This window comes from Phodopus roborovskii, unplaced genomic scaffold (genome assembly GCF_943737965.1).
Source record: "Phodopus roborovskii unplaced genomic scaffold, PHOROB, whole genome shotgun sequence".
Lineage (NCBI taxonomy): Eukaryota > Metazoa > Chordata > Mammalia > Rodentia > Cricetidae > Phodopus > Phodopus roborovskii.
In genome coordinates this window covers 8,690,704-8,712,999 of record NW_026126482.1, presented here as the reverse complement: position 1 = coordinate 8,712,999, position 22,296 = coordinate 8,690,704, and the positions used below count along the sequence as shown (strand labels likewise).

Genomic DNA, 22,296 nt, shown 5'->3' with positions numbered 1-22,296 from the left:
GGAGCTTGGACACACAGGAGTTGGGAAAGAAGCCTAGCTGATCGGTAGGGCTGTCTGCGACAAGAATCAGCAGACAAGGAAGGGGATTAAGAAAGGAGAATGGGAAAAGCGGAAAGAATAAAAGGGGAAAGGAGAAAAGGAAGAAGGGAGGATGGGGAGGAGGCAGCGAGAGGAAAAGGAGGAGGGAAAGAGGGAGGGAAGGGGAGAGGGAGGGAGGGAGAGGGAGAGTGGGAGAGAGAGAGAGAGAGAGAGAGAGAGAGAGAGAGAGAGAGAGAGAGAGAGAGAGTTTGAATTTCCCTTCTGGAAGAGGAGCTGTAGGGCGTCAGGGCTTGGCTGAGGGGTGTGATTGGAGGGCGCCTTCAGCATCCGCCCGCCCGCGGCAGCCGCGGCCCCAGCTCGCCTGGCGGAGTTACACCAGGCGGCGGCGCGAGCTGGCTGAGCACACGGCACCGCCTGCTGGAGTCAGCCGGAGCCCTGCAGTGGCTTAGACGGTTGCTGGGACCACCAGGTCGGTGTTGGCCTCGGGCCGGGGAGGCGGAGCCGGGCTGGGGGCAGTAGGGGACCGTTCTGGCCTTGGGGCTGTGGGGAAGCCAGGCAGTGCGGCTTTGAGGGGCTCCCCAAAACCGCGGGCGCGCTGGGGACTGCGGCCCCTGCCCGCTCTGCATGGTGCTGAAGGGACAGCTCCCCGCGGAAGCCCGGCTGAGGGTTGGTGCCGGCGCAGGACAGGCAGATGTGGGCAGGCAGATGTGGGCAGGCGCGCACCTAGAGCGGCCACAGTGGGGCTCGGGGAGCCCGGACCGCCCCGAGTGCGGACACTCCACAGTGAACCTGGAGAGCAACTTCGAGCCCCCAAGACTAGGGTGGGGGACGTGGTCCTCAGCTACTTCGGGGTGTGGCTACCCCCCCCCGAAGCCCTCTGGCCCCTCTGCTCCGGGAGCAGAGAGCCGCCCCAGGGCTAGAGTTCGGTTCCCGAGGTGGGGAGTCTCAGGGTGGCAGAGGCTAGTTGGAGAGAGGAGTGCCCACGTCGGTGGGGGGCAGGGGACTATTTGTCCTCTTCCCGCAGGACCGCAGTTGGGCAGCTCGAGCCCGTGTGGGAGTCGCAGACTCGGTCTCAGTCTCAAACTGCCCCCTCCACATCAAAGTTTAATATCAGTCTGGGTCTCGGGGTTGAGAGGTGTGTGTTGGGGGAAGGGGACACGCAGTGGCCAACTGAAAGCCCCTGGACAGAGCTGCGGCGAGTGCTGGTCTCCATGAAGGCCCGGGGAGCAGCTCCTGGGAACCTACCCTCTCTTCTGAAAGGGGAAGCTCCCCGCCACTTTCATGACCCAGCCATTCCTTACTCTCTCCCATCCTTGGCTGCCTCTTCTCCCCACAAGATGTCTTGCTTCTAGGGGTGTGGGATGTGGAAGTGAGGGAGATGCCCTGTCTTGGCCACCACCATTAGCGTGGGGTCCCTTGCAAAAAAAGCAACTGAATTGCTGAATGTTGAATTGAGTTGTGAATGTAGCCCGTACTCCAATCATAAAAATCAGAAAAACAGCCTCATAGACAAACACTGCAGGTTCTCGAGTGTGCTTGTCAGACTGAAGGGTCCAGGTCCCTGGGACTCGACGGAATTGGAGCAGGCTGGGACTGACTGTGGTGGTTTTGGGGGGGGCAAAGGGAAGGTGATGGCCTGCCCTGGGTCTTCCGTGACTGACATCATGACTTTGCATCAGCCTACCTCCCCCTCTCCTTCCCCAGTCCAACACCCCACCAGCAGCAGCAGCCTCCACCCCCACCAGCACCCTTCCCGCTCAGAGACAGACGGCAGCTTTCCGAAGCCGCTGAGGAGCGCCTCCTGGCGGCAAAGCCCTAATCCTCAACTGTACACAATCCACAGGACCTCTTCCAGTTCCACCGGTGTGTGTGTGTGTGTGTGTGTGTGTGTGCGTGCGTGCGTGTGTGTTTGTGTGTATTTGAGTGTGTTTGTGTGTGTGTGTGTTACTGGCACATGTCCGCACACAGGCACACAACCCAGTGTCTAAAAAGCTCAGAATCAGACGTGCAGGCTCATGCTTTGAGCCCATGCACACACCATTAAATTCCACTGACCAAACATGCTAAGGATACCCTGTGGGGATTCTACGGGTAGGTGAAATGAGTAAGGCACAGGCAACAGAAAAGCATCTGTGATAACAAAGGAAGGAGACCCAGACAGACAGAACATAAGTAAGAGGCAGCAAAACTGTACTAGAAAGTGCCTTAGATCATTAAAAGGCAAGCATCCATCCTATCTTGTCAAGGAGACCTGGGGAATTGCATGGAGGGAGCAGTGTTGGCAAAGGGTCTCAGAAAGTTAATGCTGCTGCTGTTGTGGATGGCTATGGTGACAATGAGGATGTTTACCACATGCCAGACACCGGTTTAGACACTTGATTTGCATAATCTCAGTGCTCATGGCAGGCCTTGCACGCGGCATCAACTGTCTCCATTTTACACATGAGAAAACATTAAGTCAAGTAGTGCCAATATCTGACCTAGCAGAGATGAGGTTAAGGGGCTCTAAGGATGTGGGAATAGTATGCCCAGATCACCCCGCCTTGAGTGGAGATGGAAGTGAGTGTCGGGGGTCTGGTTAAGACACAGCCATGTACAAGAGGTGAGAAACGGGAGGCAGAGAATTATGGCAGATGCTTAGCTGCAGGGTTTGAAGGTTAGAGCACAGACTGTGGTAAGTTTAACAAGGCCATGGGAAGCCAGTGCAGGGTGATAGGTTTACATGTGCCTTTTAGGAAGATTAATCTGAGGGTCACATTAAGATAGGCAAGAGCTAGAGGACCGAGCCATGAACCAAGACATGTAAGCAGTAGGAGGGAGGAGGTGGGGTGAGCAGTGTCCAGAATTCTTCCCTGTGCCTCTATCTCAATCATAGTCACCAGATCTCATATTCTGCTAGGCAGTTTCTACCTCCCCAGTTAACTGAAGGCTGTGAGAACCAGTGTTGGAGAATGCCCTTGTTCTCTTCCTCGGTGCCTGGTAGACAGCAGGTACTCAAATAATACAGTGAGTGCCTGTGTACGGATGAGAAATACTGGCTGGGGTTTTTGGTTGAAGGAATTTAAACAAGCCGTGCTGGAGGACGAGAAGGGAACCCAGCAAGGGTGGGATTAATCGTCCAGAAATTGGATTGGAAATGGCATGTGTAATGCTATACAGCAGAGAGTTAAAAATCTGCAGGCTTTAGAGAGAAAGATGTGTGTGCGTGTGTGTATGTGGCTAACTAAGGATCCTAAATCAGTAGGCACAGATGGGAGGCTTCCATGGAAGGAGCAGAAGGAAGGAGAATGGGGAGTTTGCCTGGAGAAGGAAGGGGACCAGCAAAAGAGAGAAAGGGGACCTGTTTGGGGAGAATGAAAACCACAAGATTGCTGTGTCATGGAATTCAGATCTGAGAAGGCTGAAATTAGGGGGAGGGTGTAGTGATCAGCATCAAATGCTACAAAAGTAGAGGAGGCAGAGGGCTGTGAACACTCCTGGTCAAGCATAGGTCTCCTAGCACGCTAATTAAGGCAGCTTCTGGGCTGTGTGCTAAGACAGCCAATATCAGCAGCAGTAGAGCTTCACCGGGAGATGAGGAGGAAGCTGCACAGAGTGTGGACTCTGGCACAGTAGAGGGCAGAGAGTCAAAGAAGGGCATTGTTCAAGGCAAGGGTTGGAAAAGGAAGGAGACCCAAGAGACTAGAAAAAGGGCACCAAAGATTTAGGAATGTGTGGTGATTCATGGCTAAAGGAAGAGGTGCAAAGAGAAAACTCTAGGTCGGCTTCCTCTAGGAGGAGGGAGTTCCCTGGAGCAAGGGGAGGGGATGTTGCAGGTGTGTGCAATCGCCTTCATTAATCACTTTAATAATAGCTTTCCTTTACTGAGCACCTGTCACGTGACAAACACCTCCCGCGGATGATTTCTAACCTTCAAACTGGCCCTGGAGCCCTCCTTTTATAAAGAAGACTTAGTTTCAAAGAGCTGTCTCCCTGGAAGCAAGGGCTTGCCCTGGAGGGTCTCCTGTTAAGAGGCTGGGGTGAGGAGCAGCTTCATCACTTAGACTATCTCAACCGTATGAGCAAAGAGACTGCCCAACACATAAGAGCGCCACACTCAGACTGAACAACAGGACTTTGGAATAGACTCAAAAAAGTCCAGCTAAGTAATCCTGAGAATTACTTAGGACCCTCCTGGAGCAATAGAGATATAAGCATTGAGAAGATTCGGTCCTGGAATGGATGTATTTTGAAGATGGGGAAGCAGTGAAGACCGCGACTGAATGTATGCATGAGTGTAAAAGTGTCCAGATAAGGAGGTAATTGCTGATGCATGGAGTATTGCATTTGAGTAGCGTCCATAGAACACCCAGGAGGACCCAAATGCATCATCTCATTGTGTGTGTGTGTGTGTGTGTGTGTGTGTGTGTGTGTGTGTGTGTGCATTTCTCCATATGCACGCACTCACAGACACCGCACAGGTTTGCCTCTCTAATTCATTGTTACATCTTCAGTGTCTAAGATACTGATTAACACGCAGTAGGTTGTCAATGCTTGCTGCATGAGTAAATACAGGGATCTAAAGTCCAGGTAAGAGGTCTAGGTGTCATCTATGTCAGCAATCAATAAGGAAGGCCTCTAGTCTGAATAAACCCCCGCCAAGAGAAATTTGGCAGAAGAAACAGAAGCAGGGGCTGAGGCCAGAGTCTGAGGATCAAGTGAAACATGAGCCAGTAAGGAACAGGGAGTGATGAGGAAACAGGCTAGAAGACGTGGGAGGGGGGGGGGTGCGTTAGAGAACCAGGAAGGGAAGCCTTTGTGGGTGCCGCACATAGGTCAGCATTTAAACATCCAGGCGGTGCCTCAGCCGAGGTACTGGGGAAGGCTGTGGGAGAGCATCTGGTGCCCAGAGAGCCCTGCAGCAAGTCGGGGACAGAGCTGAGCTACCGCCCAGGTGTCCTGCCTTCCAATTTGAATCATCTCAAATTAGAGTCCTGCGTCTTCCACTACCACCTGGCAAGTCTTGAAGCTCTGTGTAAACACTGCGTAGAAACTCAAGAGTTCCTGAAATCACTCAATTTGTTCACGGTTGGTTCCCTGTTCTTAGAAATTAAGTCCTTTCCCGAGGTCTAAAATCAATGAGAAACATTTCAACAGAGCTGAGCGACCTTCAGACTCAGATTTCAGGGTCAGGGTGGGTTCTCTCAACTTCACTGGAAAGCCTGTGTTCCCCTTAGACTTAGTGTCGTTCCATAAATACGTGGTCAGCAATGGTTGCCATTTGTCTAAGCTCAGCCACATCTCCAGGCACTTGACCCAAATTTTTCTCCTTTAAATATGAGTGCAAAGATCACTGAAATACATCCCCACCTGAAACGAGCTAGCTCTGGCACAGACTTGGTCCTAGTCGAGAATTTTTCACCAGTTATGTCTGATGCCAAAACCCTGGGAACTTTTTCATCTAGTACATTATGATTTTTCTCCACCAAAAACAACCCATTAAGTGATCTAATCTTATAGATACAGTCTTAGGTCCCTTATTATGAAAACTCACAGACTGCTAGTGATCTCTCACTTTGAAAGAAATGAGGGGGAGACCATCAACAAATAGCCTGGGGCCCAGCATTCAACTTTGTTGAAATAACCAGCCTGGTAAAACTCTCTGCCATCATTTCCCTGAACCCTTTTTTCCTTCCTAGAAAGTAATAGAGACTTAATGAAGTCTATAAGAGATGAAAGGCCCTGGGGACTGGGGAGGCCTAGTCCCAGTTAACCTCCAACCCACATGGCATTTAGGACAGTTCATAGATGTAGCCACACAGAACAAAGAGATTGGCAGCTGTCTTGTTTGTTAAAGAATCAATATAACAGCCGGGCATTGGTGGCGCATGTCTTTAATCCCAGCACTGGGGAGGCAGAGTCAGGCATATCTCTGTGAGTTCAAGGCCAGCCTGGGTACAGTGCTAGTTCCAGGACAGGCTCCAAAGCAATACAGAGAAACCCTGCCTTGAAAAAACAATAAAATAAATAAATAAATAAATAAATAAATAAATAAATAAATCTTGGGCTGGAGAGATGCACAGGAATTAAGAGCACTTGCTATTCTTGCAGAGGTCCCAAGTTCAATTCCCAATTCCCAGCACCCACGTGTTAGCTCACAACCATCTGTAACTCCAATGCCAAGGGCTTAGATACCTTCTTTGTTGTTATTGTTGTTGTTTTGTTTTGTTTTGTTTGTTTTGAGACTGGGTTTCTCTGTAACTTTGGAGCCTGTCCTGGAACTCGATCTATAGATTCAGCTTGGCCTCGAACTCACAGAGATCCATCTGTCTCTGCCTCCTGAGTGCTGGGGTTCAAGGCGTGCACCACCACCGCTCTGCTTTTGATATCCTCTTGTGGAAGGCACACATGGGGTATGCAGACAAAAGCCCACACCTATGAGTTAAAATAAACATTTAAAACCATTTTTAAAGAATCAGTACAACCCAACAATTAAAACAGGAGACCTCTAAGTTGGAGCCCTGGGGTCAATTCTCAGAGGTGTGGGGGTTCCGGAAGGAAGAGCCCCATGCTCAGACCTGTAGACCCCTCTGCTACCATCAGGTCAGCCATGCTCTCACACATTCTGCATTCCAATTATGACTTCATTTGGAGAAAATCTTCTGAGACAACAAAACAACAATAAAAAATATAATAAAAACTGAAAATCACTAATTTAGGGAGGAGGGTAGAGGAACTAAGATTAGCAGCGTGCCTACAAGGACCTCACTCTGTAAAGGCCAGAAGTGCCAAGATGGCAATGTCCCCAATGCCCTCGTATGTAATTCAAAATAAAAATCAACATTAAGCTATAAAACACAAACCGTGTGTGTGTGTGTGTGTGTGTGTGTGTGTGTGTGTGCTACAATAACAGATAATTTATTTCTCTAATTTCCAGAGTTGGCTAGGTTCCTATTCACGCTGCTATACCTTCTTTTTCATGCACCTCTGATATTCTGGGACACTAATGCATGCTCATTTGCTTGGTGAGTGTCCCCTCTGCTCTCTGTGGCAGCCTAGACTCTGCCACTCACTTCCATTTCAGGAAAGGGGAAACTGACACTGTGAGGAAAGGGTGTCACTTGTCGAAGGTCACGTGACAAATAATGAATGAGGATGCCATTAAAACACAGCTCTTCCTAGCCCGAATTCCAGTCTCATTCCTATGCTGGCTTCGATCACATTAGAAACAATATGTTCAAAATAAAGGCTTTAAAACAGAAACCAGGCTGGAGAGGCGGCTCAAAGCTTGAGAGTGCATACTGCTTTGGCAGAGGACCCAGGTTCTATTCCCAGCACCCAGCATAGTGGCTCAAAATCATCCCTAACTCCAGTTCTAGGAGATATGACGCCCTCTTCTGAATTCCACTCATACGGTGCACATATCTACGTGCAGGCAAAGTACTCAAATGCACAAAATAAAAATAAATAAATCTTCTTTTAAAATAATGTAAGACAGGATCCAGAAGCTATTTGCTTGTGTGCCCATGACTGGTCCATGATCAGTAAATACATCCCTTCATCTCTTCTTTCCTCCTAACAGAGCATTGAGCCTTATCGTCAACTGGCAATGCCCTGTGAGAACAAAAGTAGGCCTACCACCCTGCCTGGGAAGAGAGCTTTCCATCATCCCCTTCTCCATCCTCTTTTGCAGGTGGGCTCATTTCCCAGAGGCAGAAGCCAGGAGCGTTGAATGCAAATTCATCCACGGGCTAGGAAGCACTAACCAAAGCCTGCAGGATGGACTTTGTCATGAAACAAGCCCTTGGAGGTGAGCCCCACCAACTTCCCCCACGCACCCTTGACCCAGGAGGAAGGGAACCTCCAACCACCTGGCTTCTCTCCCCAACTGACCACCCTCTCCTTCCCCTGACCACTCCACATCCCTGTAGGGGCCACCAAGGACATGGGGAAGATGCTGGGGGGAGAGGAGGAGAAGGACCCTGATGCGCAGAAGAAGGAGGAGGAACGGCAGGAGGCCCTGCGCCAGCAGGAGGAAGAGCGCAAAGCCAAGCATGCGCGCATGGAAGCCGAGCGTGAGAAGGTCCGGCAGCAGATCCGAGACAAGGTGAGCACCCCCTGAAAGCCCGTCTCCGACTCCCCTGAATCCCAGCTCTCATCTTAGACCTCGTTCTCTCTGAGCCTCGCTCTCACCAGGAAAATGAGTGTCTTTGGAACACGCCCTCACGGATTGTGCATAACTATATAAGCACACAGGAAATGCGACTATGAAACAGGCCCAGCATCCCTGCCAGAGCCCCCGAGAGCAAATATAAGAGGAATTCAGAATCTGTAGATATTAAAGAAACTGTCCATAGTGCCTTGGCCACAGGTATGGAGCTCTACCCTACGTCATACATTTAGCACTTGTCTAATAGCATCATGCTGCAAAGTAATACCCCAAGGAGCCTGCAGTCAGTCTCAGTCAGAGGCAAAAATGTGCCTCAGGACATAGAAAGGCATTCAGTATTCAGAACGCAGAGGATTCCAAAAGGGCAAAGGGGTATTAGCCGTACGTGATAATTTAAAAAGAAACTGAGGTATGGTTTTTTTTTTTTTTTTTTTTTTTTTTTTTATGTTTTGGTTTGGTTTTTGGAGACAGTGTTTCTCTGTATAATGATTCTGGCTGTCCTGAAACTCACTTTGTAGACCAGGCTGGCCTTGAACTAACCAAGATCTGTCTGCCTCTGCCTCCCAAGTGCTGGGATTAAAGGCAAGCGCCACCACCAGGATTGAGGTATAGTCTTTTGTGTTAGTCATCTACTAAGGACTGGGGTCAGTTCTCCAGGGAAGGCGGCTTTCCTGGAGAGTTTAAAATGCTAAAGAGACACATTCCTCAAGTCTCAACGAGTGAGAAAGCTAACCCTCTCCGTCCTGTGACTCAACTCCACTCTCTCTTCCCCAGTATGGGCTGAAGAAGAAAGAAGAGAAGGAGGCAGAGGAAAAGGCAGCTCTGGAACAGGCCTGTGAGGGAAGCCTGACCCGACCTAAGAAAGCCATCCCTGCAGGATGTGGGGATGAGGAAGAGGAGGAAGAAGAGAGCATCCTGGACACAGTGCTCAAATATCTGCCCGGGCCACTGCAGGACATGTTCAAGAAGTAACCCAGCCCCCTGCCCCGTCCACATTCTGACTTTTTGTTGTTAGTCTTTCTTTTCTTTTTACTCAGTTAAGTATCAGTTCCAAAGGGGAAAACCTCAGTTGGCCTCTGCCCCCTCTCCCTAGCCAGGGCCGCCTCCTTCACGCCCCCTTCATCCCAGGGTTTCTAGCCCCGCTTCACTCCCAAACAGCTTTACTCCGGCAGGGGCATTGAACCCAGAACCAAAGGCACTGGGTGCCCCTGCAGACGGCCAAGGTCTATGCTAGTGTGGTGAACGCCCCATACATTCCTTCATGCTCCCCACTGCCAGGAGGGCCACTGTCCCCAGCCAGCCAAAGTAATGACACATTCCAGCCCTGCCCAGCATGCTGGCCATTGGCCTCTGAATCCCCAGTGGGAGTCCAGGTCAGGGCAGAGGCACTGAGTGGCCTGGCTCTGAGGAACCCTGCTCACAGTGAGCCTTCCCTAAGAGAGCCTGCCCTGAGAGGCTCTAGCTGGGTCTGGCCAGGTTAGAGTCTGGGCAAGAGGTTTGGGCTGTCCTCTTCCCTCTTCCTGGTGATGCCCACCCAGGAGCACACCCCTCCCCAACCCCTCCCTAACACTGCACGGCCCCGCCAAGCTGCTCCCTCCAAACGGATCCTCTTTGGACTTTAGCACATCTGTGGAGGAGCCTAGGGCAAGGCAACCCCTTATTCTCCCTTATCTGACTTAGGCCCTGGGACCCCACTGCCAGGCTAGGCCCCAGTTTGCCCAGCCAAGGGGCTGCCCAGGCCCCCAGAAAATACTTGGAGCCATCGGGCAGTGATGGTCTGTGCCATAGAACCTGTCACTGGTACAGCCAAACTGCCCCCATTCCTATCCACCCTTCTTTCTCCCTTCCATGTCCTGTCCATGTGCTTCCAAGCCCCCGTTGTCCCCAGGAGGACCCTTCTTGGTCAAAGCCCCAAGCAGCTGGGGAAAAGCCAATTCTCACCTGACAAGACTGTCCATGCATCCCACTGGCCAAGAATCGGCTCTCCTTTGGGATGTGTAGGGTTGCCATCTATCGTCACATCCCGCATTGTTGAGGCTGCCTGCTCTGTGACTTGTGTAGAAATGGAGAAGGGACGGGGGAGGGGGGAGAGCAAAAGAGGGAAGAATGTGTGAGTCCACACACACACACACACACACACACACACACACACACCAGTAATGTATGGCAAGCCCATCATGCATCCATGAACAGTTAGAATGTGGTGTCTTGAGATTGCATGTGTGTGTGTTAGTCATCATACCTCTGTGTTAGAGGTTGCTCATATGATGTACAATGTGTGTATGTGTTTGTGGGCTGTGGTGTGCCTGAGTTTCAATTATGTTCTCAGTGTGTGCCAGCCATCGCTGTGTTTAAAGATTGCATGTGTTAGCTTGTATATGCATGTATTTTCAAAACGGCATGTGTGTCAAGAGTGACAGTTACATGTTAGAGGCAGAAACGCGTATTTGCGAGAACTGTCAGATGGGCCAAGGCTGGTGATCGCGTGTGTGGATCTAAAACAGGCAGTTACATGTGAAACTCTGTGCGTGGACAGCAAGAACCAGAGTAAGATGCCCCCTCCCAACCCTAGACCTTTAGTCACAGGTGACCACATCTGACAGGAGACCTTACCCTTGGCCTAGAGTCCTTCTACCCTTGGGGGTTTCCTGCCTGAGGTCCTCAGAATTCTACTGGGACAGACCCAGGCAGCACCCCAGGAAGCCATGCCGGGCCCCCAGCAGGGCCTGTCCCGAAGGCAGGGGCCCAGGAGGGGCGACTCGCCCACTCCTGAAGCCTCTGCCCTACTGGCCCCGTTGTGTTCTGCAGGTTTTCCATTGTAGTCAACTTTTGCTTTTATTTCTGAGAAGACATGTGTCTTCCTGTCCGTTTCCAATAGTTAAAGCCATATCAGTTAGACCGCAATACTTTCCAGAGGAGACTAAACAATCCATATGTTTAGGGAACCAGAAAAGTCCCCTGGTCTGTCCCTTCTCTGAGGAGCAGGGCCTCGGCAGCTCCAGCTCCTGGGACTTACCCTTCTCCCCCACCCCCTTGTACCCCCGCGTCATCCCACAGGGGGACCAGTGTTCATGTCTTTGTCTGTGATGGGGAGCCATCTTGCAACCCTGTTGTCTGCTTGTTTCTGTCTTCTATCCTGGGCAGGATGGTCATTCTCAAGAGCCTTGGGGTCCTGGGCCAGAGACAGGCAGGGACCAGGCCAGGGGCCCCAGACCTCCCTAAACCCTGAGTAAGACTCCCACCCAAACACAGGGATGGAGCCAGTGTTAAGAAAGGCCTTCCCCTTGACAGGGATCCTTAGATGTCAAAGGTGACGGCAGGGCACAGAGCACCACATGGGTAGTAGAGATCGAGACCCAGGGACCTGACAATAAGCAAGAGAACCCAGCCACACCAGATAACCCGCATGGGCCTGAGGGAATCCAGATCCTCAAACTGGTGTATTGGGGTTTAATATGTCCTTGGTAGTTTCCATGGCTCCTCTGGATACCCAGAGTGAGCTACGGGCTTTTCATCTCCACCCACAGCCCTTCAGGCTGAGCTGGCTTAGTCTAGGTCCAAGTCTCCTCTTTTCCACGCCCAGACAACAGATGTTGAGGTCTTTGGGGGGTGCAGGCAAGAGAGAGAATTTCAACTTGGTATATACCTGGTTCCACCCACACAAAGCCCAGGGGGCGTAAAGATTGACACTTGTGACACAGACCTGACTATGGAGAGAAAACAATGGGTAACCCATAAAGAATCCTACGTCCGGCACTCTTGGGAGGACAGAACTTGAACACTTGAGCAGGGTAAAGGATGTTTGTTCACCTGATGTGCCTAGAGCAGGAGGTGTGTGTGTGGCCCACAGAAGGAACAGATGAGCACATCATGCTGAAATGTAACATGCAAGTGACATACTGAAAGGAGGCTCCAGAATTCACACATGGACAGGCATGCACATGCGCACATGCATGCACACACGCATGCACACATGCATACATGCACAATGCATGCACACACACATGCACACGCAGCGTGGTAAGTGGCTAGGTGTAGAACGAGGGGCAATGCTGACATAGGCATGTGCACTCTTGGGGAAAGCCACCAGACACCTGCACTGGAGCCTCACCATCAGAGGGAAGAAAGAAATTCTCTGCATCTCTGTGGAGGTGACAGGCACGAGGTTTCCAAAGTGTGTATCCTCCACATCAGCACCAAAGCACTGGAAAGAGAGTCCTTGACAGAGAAGCTTCATGAGTGCCTCCTTCAGTGGGACTGAGAGGTCTCCAGGCCATCCCAGGCATGTAAGAGAGAGAAAATGAGGGGGCAGAAAGAGAGTGCTGCAGCCCAGGGCCCCACCACACATGGGTAGCTGTGGGCAAGGCAGCCATTCTAGACTGTGGCTGCAGTAAGGATAGCATGGGATCTCCGGCCCCAGGGGCTAGCGCCTAGCTATCAAAGTTGCCACCCACAGTACCCTGTTACATCTTTCTAAGGTTTAGCCAGCCTTTGACTGTACTGGGAGGCCTAGAGGTCAGACTGGCTCCTGTGGGGGATATATCCCAGGCCTAAGGGTATGCCTCCCAGCAAATGTCCCTGCTCTGTTCCCCATTCCTGTTGCCCTACCCTTTTCACCAAGGAGAGAAGAGAGGCGCGCCTCCTGGCCCCAGGATGGGGGTGGGGAGTTCTACTGAGACCCAGGTGAGATGGACCATCCTGCTCATGGGGGGGGGACCCCTTTCCCACAACTGTGCTCTGTCCTTGTTGCTCTGCTTCCTTTAAATGTGTCAGTATCTGGGGGAGGGGAGGGTCACGCCCCTGCACTCCCTTGAATCTGACCAAAAGCCATGGCTGTGCTCCCCACTTTGTATGATGCAAATGCTAAGATGTACAAAACCAACCATGACAACAAAGAAAAAACCTTGTACAGCAGTTTCCATCTGTCTACCTTTCTCTGTCCATTAGCACCACCCATAACAGGAGACAACCAACACAGACAACTCAAAATAGCCCAAAATGCCCTATGTCGTATGTCCGGCTTCTGGCCAGGACACTGGGAAAATGACCTCCAAAATCAAAGGAGGCCAAAGTCAGAGCTGGCTCAGGTTCCAGGATCACTCTACCTCTGGAAGCCAACTCTACAACCCCAGGGGGAGGGTTGTGCAGGCTGACCCTCGAATCCTATCCTAGGCTGCCCCTCCTCCACCAGCCCCTTGAGGTGTGGCACCCTGAGAATACCATGAACACAGTAGAAGGGTAAATGCCTGCCAGTAGTTAATCCACAACTCAGATCTACTCTCTTCTGAGCCTGGGAGGCTGGGAACACATAGAGAACAGCACTCAGCAACCCTCTTGGACACAGACACAGCTTGTTAGGACTCAGGATGAGACCCTTTCCCCTCCATCCCCCACTTCAGACCAGCCTACAGTGAGGCCCGTTTCTCTCTGGCTTCTCAGAACTCCCCATTGTCACACATGGGTCTGACCCCACTACTGTTCTGACTCTTCCCTTCTTTCCATCCTTCCCCCAGCCCCAGCTAGAGAGTCTATCTAAAATGCAAATGTCAGCATGTCACCCCATACCCAGCACCTTCCACCTGCCTACAGGATGGGATCTACTTGGCGGACACAATCCCGATGATCAAAACGGCCCTGTGTGGTACAACCCTGCTAAGTCAGAGTCACATGCACATCAGTGTTCCAAGAGCATCCAGCCCCCCAATCAATACCACAACACATTTGCTGACTCCCGTAATTCCAACCTTCCAAGTCAGAACCACACACACACCTCAGTGTTCCAAGAGTATCCAGCCCCCTATTCAAGGCTACATCACATTTGCATAAATTAACCCTTGCCCCTCCTCATAACCCTGGCAATCCTCATGCTTCTCAAGATCTAGCTCATGCCACACCCCTCTGCACAGCCCACTGATAGAGCTGCCTGTCTCTTGGCCAGAGCAGAGTCTGTTACCATGCACACAGAGCACAAAACATCATGGCTTTGTGTTGCAATAAAAGCCTTGAGCATTCAGATGAGTGCTGCTGCCCAGCAGAGCGATTTTGAGCAAGATACTTAACCCCAGTGAGCATCTTCTCACAAGGGAAATGGAATGATAATAATTATTCTAACCTTCACGGGTATAAGGAGCATGTAGAGTTTTGCATGCATGCCCTTCTCATTGAGCGCCAAGCACTCCTCGACTAGCATTGGAAAGCCTGTTTGAGGTGTGTGAATACACACATCTCCCCTACAACTGCAATCTCGGTAAAGACAACAAATTTGTTACCTCCCAGTGTCTGTGACAGGTCAGGAGTCTGGGCACAAGGTTAACTGGATTCTCTGCTTTTAAGTCTTCAAGAGGATGCTAGCAAAGTGCACACCAGGGCTGGGGTCCTCATCAGAAGGCTCAGCTGAGCAAGGATCACTCCCAAGGTCACACAGTTGCTAGAGGGATGCAATTGGTGGATATTGGCTGGAGAATGTCCTCTGTTCCTTGCCATGTGGGCCCCTCCATTGAGGCAGCTCGCAATATGAAGCTTGCTCTACCCCAGTGTGCAAGCCCAGATAACTCTAGCTGAGTCTGCTAGCAAAATGGAAGGCACAATGTTGTATCACCTAATTGCAGAAGGATGTGCTGTGTGCTGTTGGCTAGAAGCAATTACAAGTTCTTCCTACACTGCACCAAAGTGACAGCAGCAGGGCTGAGCTCCAAACTGGGGACTGAGCCCAAACCTCCCTTCCTCAGACCTTTGCAGACAGAGCCTCGGGAGATAATGGTGTCTCACAAAGGAGCACTGGGTGCTGTGGAGTTCTGCAAGACAAAGTTCAGGCCCAGACCATGGGAAAGACAGAGAATGAGGACTTCAAAAGCAGTGGACTCTGCCAGTCACACAAGACACTGTCCCGAACCTGGCTTTGTGGTAGCTTACTCGGGGACAGTCAATGCTCCTCTCCTCTCTTACAGTGGGTCCCAGTGCACCTGTGCCCTGGTAGGTAAGCAGTGTCACCCTCCTGGTTTGGACCCTGAAGGTTTTTTTCTCTCCCAAGCATCTCAGTCCTCTTAGTTAAATCAACCTCTGCTATGTGCTTGGCACTGTGCTAGGCACCAAGATCATCAGCCACACCGCCCAACCTAGCTGGAAACTACCTGCCAAGGAAGAGACAGACCAATTGCCCACCACAGCATATCCAATCACTCCAGTATAGTTAGGCCTTTGGTGAAGGCTCCCTGGAGGAAGCAACAACTAAAAAGGATCTAAAATCGGGGGGGGGGGGGGACAACTTAGTGGGGAATGAGAGCACCCCAGGTCCCAACAACGAAGGCAAAGGGGGTGTGGGGACAAAAATGGCTCCATACAGGAGGTACGGAAGAGCAAGAAAGGGTGAGAGGTGTCGGTCGGAGCTGGCTGAGCTGTCGGTGAAAACCGAGTCCGCACATAGCAAATGTGGTGCCAAGCAGTAGAACTTGGGCTCTACCTGCAGGCCACCAGGAGCCACTGAAGGGGGCTGAACTGAGATATAAGCAGAGGGATGTCTTTTCCGATTGGGGGTACCAGGCTGGAAACCCAGAACCCAGGGAGGAGATAGCGCAGTGTCGTGGTGGAAAGAGACACAGCCTGATCTTTGCCAGTGATGAGAGAGTGTGATAAAGCAGCAGAATGAAGCGCTGCATGGGAAAGCAGATGGACGGGACCACATGTGCAGAGCATGGAGGAGGGAGGCATCTAGACCAGGACCCGTGTCTCTGCCTTGGATGGTAGAACTCCCCGGGATATGGAACACAGCGGATGCTGTCAAGTTTGGAGGAAGGTCATGAGTTTGGGTGTCCTGGGTTTGAGTACCTGAGTAGGGTCCACTGAATAGTCTGTGCTCCATGCTGGGCTGGCTTACTCATGGGAAGCACAAATGGCATTTTGCATGGTCTAGCACCCCAGATGGGAAGGACGTTGACCACTGACTTCACCACAGGTTCAAAAGGTCTTGAGGTCAAGAAGCCTAGAGTAGACAGGGGAATTAAAGTCAAACACATCCTCCTGCGCATTCAGGGCTCCCTCTGTGCTGCCCTTGGCTGGGGTACTCTAGTGTTTGTACCCCACAGTGTCCTGGAACTCACTCTAGTTCAAAAGCTCCCTTCTTTCTATAAACCAAAAACTGCCAGGAGGTAGAGGGTTAATGAAACCTCCTACAATATCTCACTAATTGACTGCAAAGCCCAGCTTCTAGACCATTCACTTAGCACTTGTAATTAATTGGGGTTTCTTGCCTGATCTGAGAGATGATTTGATACTGCCTGAAGACAATATTTTCTCAGTTAGGCTCCTCCAGCTGGAGACATCTCTCACACCCAGCCTCTGCATGCATGCTGACCCGAATATAAATGCTCTCTCCAGTCCTTCCTCTTTGTGTGAGCTCGGGCAGGGTATCCCCAGCTCCAAGCATAGAGATGACAAAAATTTTAGGCTCAGTAGGTTGTATGAGATCTGGTTTCACCATCTTGGTCTCCAGACACAAAGCATTCCATCATCCATCCATCCATCCATCCATCCATCCATCCATCTATCCAATCTTGGGGCAGGCCCAGGGCTTTTCAGCTCTTGATTACACAAATTCCCTGATTCACTTACTGTGAGACAAACTCGGAATGACTCTGTCTGTGTAATGGTCATGTTAATATAATAAGCTATGGAGGAAAAGGGAGACCACCACCCCCATTCTCTACCTGGTAAACACTTGCTCTATGCCATCCACAAGAGCTGATGGCACTAAATGCATGGCCTATCTTGAAAGCAGTCTATGAGGTCAGCATTATTCCCACCTTACACATGAGAAAAAAGAAGCTTCAAAGTTGTGTTACTTTTCCTGAAGACACAAAACAAGCCAAGAGGATGATGGAGAATAACTTTCTCCTTCAGTAATTCCTCTTGTATCTTAAAATGATAGCAATGTGTTATAGTTATTTATCAGTAGCCATATAACAAATGATCCGCAAGTTTATCAGCTTCAATCAGCATTAGTTTTTCTTTTGGGCCATGAACTCTGGAAAGGGTGTCCTGGTAATCCACATGGGGATCTATCATTAAGTGACCATCGAGACAGCAGCCTGAAACCCTGGGAGTGTTGGTGCATGTCTTTAATCCCAACACTCAGGAGGCAGAGGCTAGAGGAGCTCTGAGTTTGAGTCTAGCCTGTGCTACATATTGAGTTCAGGGCCAGACAGGGCCACATAGACCTTGTCTCAACACGCAAACACGCACACGCGCACACACACACACACACACACACACAACACCGGCAAAGATGGCAGCCTGGGCTACAATCTTACCTGAAGACTCGACTGCCCAGGTGTGTCCAGATGATACACCTCCGAGATGGCTAAGTCACAGCTGTGACAGCTCTGGCTGTCAGCAGGTCTCCTTGCCGGGGAAGCCTCTTTGTAGAATCCCTTGAATGTCCTCCCAACATGGCGTTCCCAGGACAGATACATCCAAGAGAAGAGGGGAAGCTGCAATATTTAGGGCTTAGCTTCAGAGCCTCAATTCACACCGATGTTTCTGTAGTTTTCGTTGGTCTCCAACACCAGCTCTGACTCAATGTGAGAGACTCTACACAGCATGGACCCCAGAAAGGAAGATGGCTGAAGACTGGGACGTGCTGGAGGCCACCTACTTCACAGCCTACCTTACAGATCTTTCTTCAGGCTTAGTCAGTAAACATTCCCTCATTGATCTACTCCTACAGCAGTCTCCTCATCCCCTTCTCTGTTCAGCAAACCCTCCCCTAGAGGCCTTCCTGTGTCCATAATCTAAGTCAGGCCTACCTTTACACTTGCATCTGCCAGACTCATGGGAGCCCAGAGTCTGTATGTGCAAAACAGCACACAGCTAAAGCACCAGGAGAAAACATTTGGATTTTTCCCCAGGAAGCCTTGTTTGGAACTTGGGAGCCATTCAACACTGGATATTGCGTTTCACCTCTTAGGAGTTGCACTACAAGAGGATAAGGCCTGTGATGCCCAATTAGCCACAAAATGTAATAAAAGGCCAAGGCCAGGCATATCAGCTTCTCAGTACATGATATCTAAGACTATGAATACTATAGATCTTCATCAGGCATGGTGGCTCAAGCTTGTAATCCCAGTATTCAGGAACCTGAAGCAGGAAAATTGTGAGTTCAAGGTCAGCTAAGGCCACATAATGTGTTCCCAGGCCAGTATGGGCTGCCTAGTAAATCCCTATCCCAAACAAATAAGCAAGCATAAAGACTATTAATGTTGTGGTTATAAATAAATTGAGATTATAACTCCCCCCCAAGCCTTGGATGAGAACACTGGGTTCTTGGACCCAACACTGGCCTTCAACTCATACTTACTACCTCCTCCCATAGAGTAGCTGAGCCCTGACTTGGCTCAGACAGCCCCAGGCTCCCTGGCTGCCAGCCCTAATCAGCAGCTCCAGCCAAGACCTCAAATTGATTTGCCATCGTTTAGCTGGGAAACAAGAGCTCTTCTTGACTCACAGCCAAAATCCATTCCGTGATAGCAAAGTAATCACCTCCATAGTGGGTGTCCAGAGAAAGTGATGGAGACCTGGAACAAAAAGCCTCCATCCAACCACCCAGAAGCTGAGGCCAACTGCAGTTCCATCTCCAACCCCACTCCTTCCTTTGTGTGGGTGTGGGCAGCCTACCATGTGTGTCCTCCCGTGGAAGCGTATGCCCACCTGCACTCCACATGACCAGATACAGTGGCCCTCGGACTTCATAGTCAGTGGAATGAACCCGGGAAGATCTTCTAAAAAAGAGTGATGCCTGGCTTCAGACCCCACCATTCGGGTCCAATAGGTATGGGGTGCAACCTGGGCACTGGCATTTTTTTAAGAGCCCCACAGATGGCTCTGCTAGCAGCAAGACTGCAGAACTACTATTCCAATGTACACCATACTTGCTACCCTGGCTGCACGTACCTCTGCATTATTCAGTCTCTCCGACATGACCACAGAGAGCAAGGTCATTGAATAACATGGAATTGATATTCTGGTCCACAAGGGCTGACAAGGAACAATAAAATGTGGAGCATGCCAGACGATAGTAAATGTCTTGGAAGTCCTACAAGGCCAGAGCCCTTTTCACAGGACATCGGAATTGCTCAAGGGCTGCTGATCAGTGTATAACTCACACCCATCCCAAATCCATACTGAGCTCTCTGCTCAGCCATACCATGACCACTGCATCATCAACTCAGAAACACCCCCAGCCCTGACCATACTAAGACTTGACATCAAGCACAGGGTAGGCTGAAGTCCACCAGCAGACTGGAGCCTTTGTTCATGTTTGCTCCTGACTCTTCGTTTGCTCAGCCTGCAACTTCTCCAGGAAACCCATGCTTACTCCCCCACAACACTCTGCTAGCCTCTTTTAAACATCCTTTCACTTCATGTGTATGAGTGTTTTGCCTGTATGAATGTCTACAGACCACATGTTGAAATGCCCACAAAGGTAGTTAAAAAAAAAAAAATGGTATCAGGTTTCCTGGAACTGGAGTTGCAGACAGTTGTTAGCCATGAACTGGGTGCTGGGAACTGAACCCAAGTCCTCCGCCATAACAACAGGTGCTCTTAACCACTGAGCCCCCTCCCTCTAATATGGAACACAAACCCTCTCTGGAGTCCATGCAGCCCTGCTTCAGATTCTAAACATCACTCTTCCCCACAACCTTCTCTACAGGAAGCACACTATGTTTTCTAAGGACAGTTACTACTAGCGTCTGCAAGCACAAGAAAGCAGATGGACTAGACAGATGGGGAAACCCTCCAAGTGGAAAGGTTGTGGGAGCTGGAAGGTCCCTTAAAGAGCATCCAATCCCACCCTTCCTTCTATGGAAAGGCCTAGAGACATCAACACGTTGCTCAACATCACACAGCAAAGGGCAGCAGAGCCAGAAACACTATCTATGCTCCCGAGGACAGAGTGCCAACTGTCACTCATCTGGTGCATAGCAACCAGAATTTCCTTTAGGAATCCATGTCCCTCTGTGTCTGCTCATGATTTGAATTAAACACAGACTAATCAGTTTGTGGCTTGGATGGGGTGGGGCGGGGTGGGTGGGGACTTGGGGGCAGGAGAAGGAGCAAGGCACAGAGAGGTTTGTAAGGTATGGCTGCTGTGATGTGACAACCTCAGGTGGCCTGAAGATGAAGCCAGTCTGAAACAAGGACACCTGTGAGACAGAGAAGTGTAGTTACAGGAACATCACCTGCACCTCAGCCAAGTCGTGATGGGAGAAATGCCTGTTCATGACTTTTTTTCCTATGTATCAATCAACTCTTGAACCAGCTCTGCCTTTGTCTCTAGGGAATATATTCCAAGACCCCAGTGAGGGCTAGACACCTTAGATGTAACAACCCTGTATAGAAAGTTTTTCTTATACATGGATACCTATGATAAACTTCTACATATAAATTAAGCACAGGAGATTAACAACCCAAATTAACAATAAAATGGAATGATCATAGTACTAAACTTATCACAGTTGCCAGGACTACTACTACTGTGCTTTGGGGCCATTGCTAAGTCAACCAAGGATGACTTGAACATAAGGCCTGTGATACTGCCACAGTCAGTCTGAAGACAAGACTCCCAAACACCTGATAGGTGGACGATAGGCACAGCATGGGCACAGAGAACAAAGAGCTGGTTCACACCCAAAGGGTGATGCCATACACACCCAGCAAAGTGTGCAACTTAAAAGTTTCACGTTGCTCCTTTCTTCTGTTTGGTGTTTTCAGATCTTAGTTAACATGAATAACTGAGGACCTAGAATGTGAAATGGCAGACAATTTGGAATCCTCTCCCTCAAACCAGTTCGGGATGGCCTCCTGTCCCTTTCAAGCTCATCACCTCAATGTGAAGTCCCTTCTGGCTCTCCCTACCCTGAACACTCCTACCTACGTCACACCTGCTTTGTTGGGCTGGAGATGTGGCTAAGCAGTTAAGAGCATTTGCTGCTCTTACAGAAGACCAGGGTTCGGTTCCCAGCACCCATTAGTGAGTCACAACCATCTTCAACATCTATAACTGCAGTTCTAGGGAATCCATGGTCTCGGGGGGTACACATTGTACACATACATGCATGCAGGTAAAACACTCATACACATAAAATAAATCTAAAAACTAAAAACAAGAATCAAAAACTACCTTTCTCACTCTGCTGTCCTTTGACCCCGATTGCCCTAATTTTTGGAATTTCAGAGAACATCATTCTCTCCCACATGGTCACTAGCTTCCATGCTGACACTGTGATGGACCTAACAAAGTCTCCTTCCTCAAAGATAGCTCTGTCTTAACCCTGAGGCTATGTGAGTTTGGTGCTGCCATACACAAGTAGGAATGAATATGAAAGGAAAGTCATTACAAGTCCAGCCTCTTACCCTAGAGTGTCCACCTGGGTTCGATGCAAACACCAGTGATGAAGAGAGAGGAAGAGAGAGGAAGAGGAGGGAGGGGAGACGGTGTGAGTATTCAGCCAACATCTCTGAAGTTACAAGACATAAAAAGGCCAAGGGCCTAGGAAAGTGCGTGAGTAAAAGAGCTGGAAAACACAGCCAGCAGGTACCCCTGTCCGTGTCCAGAAGGGAGGGAGACAGCCTATCCACACTGTTGGGGCCCATAAAGACGGCTGCTCTTCATCTTGCCTCAAGATCAAAGAGTTCAAAACTGTCCTTAATAAGTCAAAAAACCTAAAGGTCTTAGGCTTGGCTACTGAATGATGCTTTGGCCTTGGTAGTAGATGTCTTTATCTAAATAACAACAGACAGGCTCAGGCGTGTTTACTCTTGACCCTTAAGTCTGGATAACAGATGTGGTTACCAAATGCTCGGAGGATTAAGGGAAGAAAGTCTGTTTGCTCCTTACACATGAAACTAAAAGTCTTCTGCCATGTCCCCCTTTTGGTTGGGGTAGTTAAGAATGTTGCAGAATAAACTTTGGGGTGTTCAGTATTGACTGGATTGCCTTCCTGACTCTATCCCGTGTCTCTGTCTTTTCTATTCATCTTTACCCGCCATTTCTCAATCCGCACTCCCCATCTCAGGCACAAACTGAGCAGGTCAGCTGGTTCCAACAGAAGACC

At 50.0% G+C, this 22,296-nt stretch overlaps 1 protein-coding gene across 1 annotated transcript; it reads left to right on the top strand.

Annotated features, from left to right (window-relative positions):
• The first annotated feature begins 254 nt into the window (after positions 1-254).
• On the top strand, positions 255-9,202 carry Cplx2 (complexin 2). Its single transcript, XM_051194265.1, has 4 exons — positions 255-508; positions 7,712-7,828; positions 7,950-8,125; positions 8,963-9,202. The coding sequence occupies exons 2-4, from the start codon at positions 7,798-7,800 to the stop codon at positions 9,158-9,160; spliced, it is 405 nt and encodes a 134-aa protein (XP_051050222.1). The 5' UTR covers positions 255-508; positions 7,712-7,797; the 3' UTR covers positions 9,161-9,202.
• The last annotated feature ends 13,094 nt before the right edge of the window (positions 9,203-22,296 follow it).

Excerpts from the sequence above, each read along its gene's own strand:
- Cplx2 (XM_051194265.1), top strand. The coding sequence starts at position 7,798 with ATGGACTTTGTCATGAAACAAGCCCTTGGAG. Across the intron at positions 7,829-7,949 it reads CATGAAACAAGCCCTTGGAG|GGGCCACCAAGGACATGGGG; the intron begins GTGAGCCCCACC and ends ACATCCCTGTAG. Across the intron at positions 8,126-8,962 it reads GGCAGCAGATCCGAGACAAG|TATGGGCTGAAGAAGAAAGA; the intron begins GTGAGCACCCCC and ends TCTCTTCCCCAG.